The sequence below is a fragment of the Camellia sinensis genome, chromosome 5 (genome assembly GCF_055761805.1).
Source record: "Camellia sinensis isolate YWXY chromosome 5, ASM5576180v1, whole genome shotgun sequence".
Taxonomy (NCBI): domain Eukaryota; kingdom Viridiplantae; phylum Streptophyta; class Magnoliopsida; order Ericales; family Theaceae; genus Camellia; species Camellia sinensis.
In genome coordinates, this window is record NC_138965.1 from 158,871,617 (window position 1) to 158,881,995 (window position 10,379).

A 10,379-nucleotide genomic window follows, 5' to 3' on the forward strand; every position below is an offset into this window, starting at 1 on the left:
AAGGACACCATTATTTATAATTTTTTAATTATAATTTTATCCTTCAATTAAATATCCAAATTGCCCTCATCTTTATTCCATCTCCTTCGTTTGCAAATCCTAAAGAAATCCTTACCGGCGATCACATCATGTGACGTCTCCGCCGTGAAACACCGGTCGATCGCCGTCGACCTCAATGGAACACTCCTCATCGGCAGCTCCTCTTTCCTTTACTTCATGTTCGTCGCCATAGAAGCCGGTAGTCTCCTTCGATGGCTTGTTCTCCTCCTCTTCTTCCCTCTCATTGCAATCGCATACATCTTCGTCTCCGAAGTCCTCGCGATTCCTGCGCTCATCTTCATCTCTTACGCCGAACTCCAGATTCGTGACATCGAGCTCGTTTCTCGCGCGGTGCTGCCTAAGTTCTACTTAGAGGGAGGGAGAGAGAGAGAGAGAGAGAGAGAGAGAGAGAGAGAGAGAGAGCCCTAGGGTTTCCAGATTTAGACAATGAAGAAGAAGATAGAAGATGGGCCAGAGAGGGGTCATAGAGGGGGAGGGGTGGGGGTCAGTGGCCGACGGCTGGTGATGGGTAAGGGTTTGAGTTTGAGTTTGAGTTAGGGTTAGGGTTAGGGTTAGTGTTAGTTGGAGAAGATGAGGGTAATTTGGTATTGTTGAAAAATTAACTGTGTGTATTGAGATAAAATTAAAAATTTTAATTTGTGTATGGTGTGAACTGAGCAAGTGGTGTGCCTTGAGATAAAAAGTGGTGTATAAATAGAGCCACCCGTAGTTCTATAGGCACAGAAAAAAAAATCACATTTTGGATCACTGAACACCCGCAATGGTCTGGGTCCTACAGTGGGCCCTTGTGAGTGATCCGTTTCGAAATTTGTTTCTGTGCACGTATCGTTTTCCTTTGTGTGCTTCCATTTTTAACTAGAGCTTTATCTGATTTGGCTTTGTGTTCCTTAGGGAATTTGAATTTGAAACAACAATGCGGTTGTGGGAAGTATTGTGGACTCATTATTTATCCCTGAAGCTGCATCGTAACAAGATAATGGGAGAGCGGATGGATTTCGACAATCTCTTGAAGTTTATAAATGAGCTGAGCGGTAACATTGACCTCGATTCGATCCTTAGGAATGCAGAGGCTTTGTGCATATGTGCTGGAGAGAATGGAGCAGCTTGCATTCCTCCCGGAACTCCGCCTTCATTGACCATTGAGGAAAGCTTATTATACTCTCAAGACGATGATGTATTGTAAACATGGTTTTTTATTTTTCAGGAAATTGTCATTTCATGTTCACAAAATTAAGGAAGATCCTGTGGTATATGTTTTTAGCTTGATTGACATATATAATAATATTTGGGCAAATTACATATACACCCCTCGAGGTTTGGCTAAATTACAGATGCCCCCCTGAGGTTTGAGAAATTACGAATTCCCCCCTGAATGCTATATTTGCATAAGAAATTAGGGGGTAATTTGTTATGAAATATAAACCTCAGGGGGCAAATTGTTATGAAAATACAAACCTCAGGGGACGGGATGTAATTTTTGAAACCTCAGGGGGTATCTGTAATTTAGCCAAATCTCGAGAGGTGTATATGTAATTTGCCCTATATATTTTTTTTGTTTTCTAATGAAAGGTACTTTTATTTTGCAATCGAGTGTTTCAATTGCATTATTTTGTGGTTATGCATGCTAGGGTACGGATTGTGTGTCCAAATGTTGCAGGAAACAAAATGGTGAGATTTGATTTCAAGTTTGTGTTTCAGATGATGGATTATGAGATACTATTGCCTATCGTTGTTGTGTGTTACTTTCAGCAGCTCTTTGCAGAGGAAAAGGGCAAGGACATGTGTATTGCAACTTTATCTGGTCTTGAAGTACATATATTCTTCTGCAAAATTATATTAGTATATGATCTGACTTCTCACTGAGTCATTCCATTATGAATCACTTTTTTCTTCTGGTGGGGTTGGGGAATTATAGAGCACTAAGCCAGTGAACTTTATTGCAATCACACTTACACTTATGTCTGCGAATATTTTGTCGAGGGCCCGGTTCAATCCACGTCAGTACTAGAAACACCGCATTCTATTTACTTTTTTGTAAAAAAATTTATAGTTACTAAAAAAAATTTATTTCTAAACCCAGGATTGCTTGCCGGGCAGAATTATTTGGTGTCCATGAGGCACCACGTGTCCATGTCGTAAACCAATCAACAAATACCGTGGCCTCTTCTTGTTTTCCCAATTGCCACTACGAATTCATGGACTTCACCTTTTTCACCAATTGAAGTTGATTTTGATCACCACCTAGCCATGCTTTTGGGGCATGGAATGACTTCTCCTTTAGAAAAGACCGGTTGCATGCCTTGCAACCTCCTGTGGGTACTCCTCTCCACCATTGCTTTGCAATGCTTCATACAAAGCAAGGGAATCCAAGATGGGCATGAAAGGCTCATCATCGGTGAAGAGTAGTGCATCATTAGCAGGGAACAATGGAGGTTCAGTGTCGAAGTTGAAGCTTCTTGCATGTTCGATCCAAGGACTAACGGCGGTGATGTCCTCTACTTTTCTACCTTGCGATCTTTTGTCGTCGTTTTCTGAGATTTTGCAGCGAGTGGGTTGGGAGGTAGGAAATTGTTGGAGTTTCTTCTTGTTCTTGGAGCAGATTGTGGTTGTTTTGGTTTGAGAGCTTCTCTTGTTCAAATGGGTATTCCAGTAATTCTTTACTTCGTTGCCCGTTCGTCCCGGGAGTCGACCAGCAATCAGTGACCAACTACATTAAGAAAAATTAACTAATTAGATAGGTTTAAAGTCTTTTTGGGTGAAGTCTTTTTAGGTTGAGTGGGATTAAAAGTACGGTAAGATGGAGTGATGGGTTATTAGGTGATAAATAAATTACATTTGATTGTGCACTAGTGTGTTGGTATTGATTGAGTAAATCTATAAAATTATGTAACAATCCTCATTAATAGCATATAACGTTACTGTTTGATGGGTAAAGTGTTCTTTAATCATCTAATTTATTGGATTGAATTGTGAGTCTCACTTTCATGAGAATGTTAACTCCACCCTTGGAGGATTAGCAATCAAATGATTTTGATCAGGCTCATTGATTAGCAATCCAATTGGTCTCTCCCAATGCATAAACAAACTTGGCCTTAGGTTTTAGTCTTTCTGTGGTGAGAGCTTATAGATCAATTAGCCAATGACCTCTCGCTACACTCTCGTATAAGATGTTGGGTTCAAACCTCACCTCTGATGAAGTTGGATGGAAGAGCTTTATTATTCCTTATCTGTCCCGGTTGTCACCTATAGCGGGTTTATCTGTCTCCGCCACTTGGCGGCTTGGCTACCTTTCTCCATATTTAAGAGTAGGCTAGATATAAATTGTATTCCAGATCCTCAATATAAAAAAAATAAATTGGAAGTCTGTAATCTTGACCACCCAACACAATGCATGTCTGGTATCGTTTTTGTTTATTTGTTTTCTAGAATTATTTATTTATTTATTTATTGATATTGGTTACTTATTTGCAAACTTTTGCCAAAAATTATTTTTAGAAAGGAAACTTCTATTCTTACATAAAATTCATACAAAAAATTTGGCAAGAATGATGTGGCGTTGTTATTATTGTAAATAAATTCATTTTTAATGGTATTTTATTTTGAAACGAAAGGTCTACAATCAGCGGAGTTAGAAAATTAAGTTAGATTGGGCATTTAATAATTATATTTAAAAAAAATTATGATCAACATTAATACATTAATAATTTTATGAGCTAAACTAAGTGTAAAAAAATCAAATGTTCATTATTAATTGTAACAAATCAAAATTTTATAATAGTATGAAATAGTTCAGTGCGGAATGGTAATGTAAGTTTGTAATTTTAACATAAAAAATTATGGATCAAAATTTTTAATTTTAGAAAATAAAAACACATCATTTACAACACAAATTATTATAAAATCTTTTAATTTTTATTTGCCAGAAAAATAGTAGAGATATGATATTCTTTATAAATGATGTGTTTTGAATAAAAATAATTAAACATTCAAACATTCTTAGAATACCATATGACATTACTTATGTGATGTTCATAGCATGAGAAATCACAAGGGTTGGTTTGGGAAGTGGGTTGGCTTTTTAGCTTTTTGACTTTTTTGGCTATTTTAACATGGGCTAAAAAGCTTGATTTGGGAAGGGCTTTTTGACTTTTTGACACTTTTTTTGTGAAAGAATAGCGTAATGATTATGGATTGGATGTGATATTTTGTTTGTTGTAGCCAAAATAACCTATTTTGTCTTTTGTAGCTATTTTAGCCACAAACCATCTTCTCAATCCATCTTTAAATGGTCTGTCATTATCTCCTAACTACTTAAAAATGACGAGTTTATTATATACCATTCATAAGATTTTCTGTTACACTATTGATTTAGACTATTACATAGACAATACTACATTATACTTTCAAAATATCAAATAATTACGTGCTATGAATAATGCAAAAAAAACTTTAATCAAAGAGTAAGTTAAAGATAAAAAAAGAGAATACATTTTGCACGCAGAAACAAACGAATAAAAAAATCTTTGGCTCCGTTTCTTTCCACAATAAACTATATCTGAAAAATTATGTATAAATTTTTTTTTATTTGTATAATATTACTCTTTTAGAAAACGCTTTTAAACTGTTATTGTATTTTCAGAAACTGTTTCATACAAAACAAAACAAAGAAAGAAAGAATGAAAGAAAAAGAAGTAGAGGGTGGAAAATGAGTGAGCGACCAACCGGTTGCCGAGAAGCTTATGCAATCTGATGATGAGGTCTTTCTCGTCATCTGACATTCTTCCACGCTTTATGTTTGGTCTTAGATAATTTTTCCATCTCATCCTGCAGCTCTTACCCCCTCTCATCAAACCTAATATGCACCACAGAGAGAGAGAGAGAGAGAGAGAGAGAGTGAGTGATTGTCACACATTTAGAATCAACTTCAATTCTTAAAAATTATTTTTCAACTATATGTAGAGCTAATTATTTACCTGATTTTTCAGAAACATTAGCCCAGTTACCTTCTCCGTGAGCTTCTACATAATTTTTCAATATGATATCCTCTTCTGGTTTCCACAAGCCCTTCTTTATACTTGACTTCCCTTCTTTCATCTCCATTACTAGTATTTAATTCTCTCTCTCTATCTCTCTCTCTCTCTCTCTCTCATACACACACAGGTGTGAGTGAGTAGTCAAAGTAGAAGTTGAATAAGATTATATAAAGAAAAGTGGGTGTGGAGTATGGAGTATGGAATGTGGAATGTGATGTGAATGTGGTTAAAAGCACAGTTAAGAGGCAGTCTTGCATGGATTTCACACACCATGGTGGATAGTGGTAGTGATAATGAATGGATGGTGCTCAAGGATTAGACTTGAGAGGGACCCTGGCTTTGTTTTTTCACTTTAAGCTTTCCTTTTTCCCCCATGACATTTTCTTTTATCTTGAAAGAAAAATTATTGCTCCACTTGTGGGGTGAGGGAAGAAAGATCACTCATATAACTTTAGGGCACACTCAAGACTACTTTTGGATCGAGAAAAGATTCAAATACAACTTTATTCACAAATTTGAGATTCAAGAATTGTATAAATGATATAAATAGGGGATAATTTTTATTATAAAAAAAATTCCAGGTTTAAGCATTTTAACAAAATAAATCTTAAAATTTTAATTTTATCAATTTATTTTTAATCCAAACCATTTACCTATTTTTGTTAAGTAAAACTAATGGAAAATAACAGTATTTTAGTTATCAAATGCAGTGCATATACATAAAATATCTAAAATATAATTTTTTTATTGAGTTTAATGATTAAAATAATCATTTTTTCATTGACATTACTTAACGGAAATAGACAAATGATTTAGATTAAAAATAAATAAAAGTGTAAGGTTTAAATTAATAAAATTAAAAAGTCAAGTTTATTTTGTTACAATGATCAAAATTTGGATTTTTTTTGTTGTGATTTTCCCTATTTAATAATTAATGAGACTAAATGATTGACTTAGGTGGTGTTTGATAAAACTGAAAATTAAAAATTTAGCATTGAAAGCTGAATACTGAATTTTCTAAGTTAAAAGTTATTTAACAAAAATTTAAGTATTGAACTATAAAAAGTTATTTAATATGTATAACATTAAATTTAAAAATTATTATTTTTAAATTTTAATTTCAATTTTATATTATGATATAAGTTGGTGGTGGTAAAGGCAACAATAATGCCTATAACACCACAATGATGGTGGAGATAGAGATATAGTGGTTGTGGTGATGATGGAGAGATAATGTAATGATAGTTGTTATTGTGGTGGTAATTTTGATAACAATGGCAATGGTTGTGAAAGTGAAGGATTATAGTAGTTGTGGTGGTGATGGTGGTAATGGTAAAAGTGATTGTGATTATGGTAATAAAATTATGGTGATACTTATGATAATAATGACAATAGTGAATTTTGTGGTTATAACGGTATATGTTGATGCTTATGCATAGGTATTTAGAAATTTAGTCAAAATTCAGTAAGTTTTCTATTTTTAAAGTTTTATTATTTTTTAGTTTACATTTTAAGAGTCATTTATTTTTTTAAGTGATATCATTCATGATTATCAAACGGATTTAATTAATTTTCACTTAATACATTCAGCTTTAAATGATAAATTAGTTTATCAAATACCACCTTAGTAGATGAGAATTTTTTATAGGTTTGTGATGCTCGGACACAACAATTATTTTTCTTCTTCTCCTAACAATCTAAGAAGTACAAACACTACAAACAAGATGACGTGTTTGAGTGTCATTAGACACTTCTTTACACATGTTCGACACTCGTTCAAACGTATTTTATTTTTTAATAATTTTTAAAAAATATAATGAATAAGTATATTATAGTTTTTTTTCTTTAGTAATTAGACTATGTTTGATCAGTACACTTAACCAAATGATAGGAAAAACACTTAACAAAATGACAAGAAAGATACGAGGTAATTGGATTATATCAATTATATTGGGTTGTTTGGAGATGATCTAAATAACTATACTTATTTGATAAGTACATTTATTTAGGTCATATATATATCACCTCTCTATTTTTCTATAAATTTTTTCATAAAAAGTTAAAAAATGCACTAAATAACTAAATTACAAACGATTAAAAATAAAGTAAATGACTATAATTTGATAATATTGTAATTTAGTATCTTACATAATACTTGCATTAAATATTGTCACCTTTGTATTATCCTTAAATATGAGTGTGTGTGTGTGTGTGTGTGTGTGTGTGTGTGTGTGTGTGTGTGTGTGTGTGTGTGTGTGTGTGAGAGAGAGAGAGAGAGAGAGAGAGAGAGAGAGAAATAATAGGTTGATAACATTTGAGCATCAACTAATGAGTATCACTCTTTTACTGAAAAAATTATCAACACTAATATTCTGTTGGCTGCATCACATACGTGATTTGTGTCACATAAATTACATCAAAGAATATCTAAAATGTGGACTCATTTATTTATTTCTTGCATTAGGTAAGATGTTTGCATAAGTTAAATTAACGTAATTGGACGTTTGACGTTGTTCTATAAATTCAAAATTTTAAACTAAACATCTCTCTTGAAATTTCGAAGTATAATTACTTTATTTGTTTCTGAGAGTATTCTAAAGATGGAATTTTTTGTTTTCTTAATTATTTTGAGTAAAGAAGATGTGAAAGTTTATTTGTCTTTATAAATACAATTATGTGTTTCATGATGTGAACTGAGAGAAAAAGATTGTCATGATTGGAGTTAAAATACGACATTGAAATTATATGTTATGTATGTAAACAATGTTGTTTTCTTCATTTTGCAAGTCTAAAGACTTACTACCGCTGTATTGTTTTCTTTTTATTATTATTATTTTTTTGCGTTGGCATTCCAAGTATCTTTTTGAAGTTTGGTAGTCCTAAGTATAGGCACGGGATTGTCTTAGGTGAATTGTGATTTGTAGACAGAGTGAAACCTACAATTTTGTATTGAGTGATTAAAGAATATGAGGAGATATAATGAATTGTGATTGATCAAAGATAAAGTCAGGTGGTGTCCCTGGACCACGATATAATTTTTCCTTTTTGAATATTTGTTGTAAAGCTTTTTTTTCTTCTTCTTCTTCTTGTTATTTTTTAAGAAAGCATAAAACTTCGTTAATAAACATAAGGTTGCTACATATCAAGAACAGTCAGAAAACAACAACTAGAATAACAAATCACAGACTAAAACCAAACGAATAAACACCCAGGAAAGGTCTTTTTGTTTTTTGGACATGCATATATGCCCATCAATAATTTGGCATTATTATCGCATCAAAACTATACAATTGCTTACGACATCAAAAAATTGACATTCTATTCTCATTACACTGATTTGTGCATTTTTAATATTTTTTATGATTTAATTTTGTGTAGATAAAATAACTAAGTACACGTTTATATCAACATGAATTTTGAGCGATTATTATGAGCACCATGTAAATTTTTATTCAACGCCCCCTGGGGTAGAGTGTGAGCAAAATGACCAGTTTGTGTGGGACTATAATTTCTCTCTCTCTTTTTTTTTCTTTTTCTCTTGGGAAATCAAAAAAAAAAAAAAAATTGGGATTATTTTAAATTTACTAAAAATATAATTTATATTTTTTCTTTTGGATTCTTGTCATCGAAATATAAATTTAAAATTTACCTTTTTAAAAATGTTACCAAATGCTATTGAGATTAATATTAAAAATTTACTAAAAAATAGTGATATTGGTGAGAACTGCTTGGGTCTGTTCTTAGTTTTCTTTTTGGAATTGCATAGGATGTTTGGTTTTAAACAAACATATCAAAATGGTTAAGCTTGGAAGCACATGCATTTTGCAAAGTTGTAGTAAAGACAAGACATTACATCCAATGAAAACAAAAACATATTAAAAGGCATGCAATATTAGCCACTTTAAAGCTGTCATATACATACTTTGTTTTCTTTGATTAGGATGCGGTTCCTTTTGCTTTTTTGTTTTTTGTTTTTTGTTTTTTTCAATTCTTTTCACAATGATATTCTACTTTTTGGGCAGCAAAGCCACAAGGATTTTCTCTATCTGTAAAGCTAATGATATACCCTTTACTCAATCATTCTCACTACCAAATTCCATTTGTGCTGTGTATGCAACTCTAAAGGGTTGTTCAGTGGTGGCACAGATTTGGTAATAAAATCTAAGATCTCTTCTGAGAGTTTATTGGAGACTTATCAGATTGTTAATTTCAGAGTCTTTAAAAACTAGTTTTTAATCATACATACAAGGTAACTCGGTTCCAATTGGATTAGGTTGGGTGAGAGATGTTTTATGCGCTTGCTTAGCTTTTTATTTGAAAGGCATGTTTAGGAAGTTGGCTATTTTAGTTATCTTTTTAATTTTTTGATTATTTTAGCTTGGCTAAAAAAATGGTGTTTGAAAAGTCAGTTGGCTTTTTTTAGTTGATTTGATAATTGTGAAAAAAAAATAAAATAATTATAATTTGGATGTGACAATTTATCTTATTAATTATTTTAAGTTATTTTATCTTTATTGACTATTTTATCTAAAAAATCCTTTGCCAAACAGGGCCCAATGCAATGTAAAGAGGGTAAAACAAGCACATCATAGGTTAGGACAACATATTTACATGTGTAGCACAAAAAGAAAAAAGGACCACACTTGATGGTGAAATGACAAAGACTTCTCTGAAAAATCATCTTCAATAGTCTTACAAGAGCTTTAGTAAAGTAAAATATTTTTATTTCACTCCACTTTTTTTATAAATGCAATCCACAATTTATCTTTAATATCTAAAATTACAAATGATACAATTCCTAATGCATGCTAAAAACACTTCTCTATCTCTTTCATAATGTGAGTTACAAAAGGCATTTTATTTGTTATTTTGTGAAATTTTAAAAAATAAATAAAGTATGATTGTCAAATTATAAAATTTTGGCATCGTAACGTAGCAGAATTTGATTTGATATTGTCCTTAGTATTAACCACTAGAGATGCTCTGACGGGACCAGCATGATATTTACATTTGGTATTATGTGACAAAAATAGCAAGATCCAAAAAATTATTATATGTATTCGTTTTGGGTCCTTTTAATGGAATCATATTTTACATGGTCCACCTCTCTTTTTTAGGCTTCCAATTTTCAAAAGCTCATAAATTATTTGGGCTTTGATTTGGATTTAGGGTCGAAGTAGTGCTAGATCCTTCCATTGAAATTGCAATGCTTAAATGAACCAGGCCCAATAATAAATGAGTGGATTGATGGTCAAGTCATGCTAGTCAACCCAACATCAAGTCTTC

General features: G+C 32.2%; 1 protein-coding gene across 1 annotated transcript; it reads right to left on the reverse strand.

The window, feature by feature from the left end:
- Positions 1-1,904: 1,904 nt before the first annotated feature.
- LOC145790943 (transcription factor MYB1-like) lies at positions 1,905-5,346 on the reverse strand. Its single transcript, XM_082870264.1, has 3 exons — positions 5,034-5,346; positions 4,783-4,912; positions 1,905-2,767 (listed from the first exon to the last, which is right to left on the reverse strand). Exons 1-3 carry the CDS (start codon positions 5,158-5,160, stop codon positions 2,338-2,340), a joined length of 687 nt encoding a protein of 228 aa, XP_082726390.1. The 5' UTR covers positions 5,161-5,346; the 3' UTR covers positions 1,905-2,337.
- Positions 5,347-10,379: the final 5,033 nt, after the last annotated feature.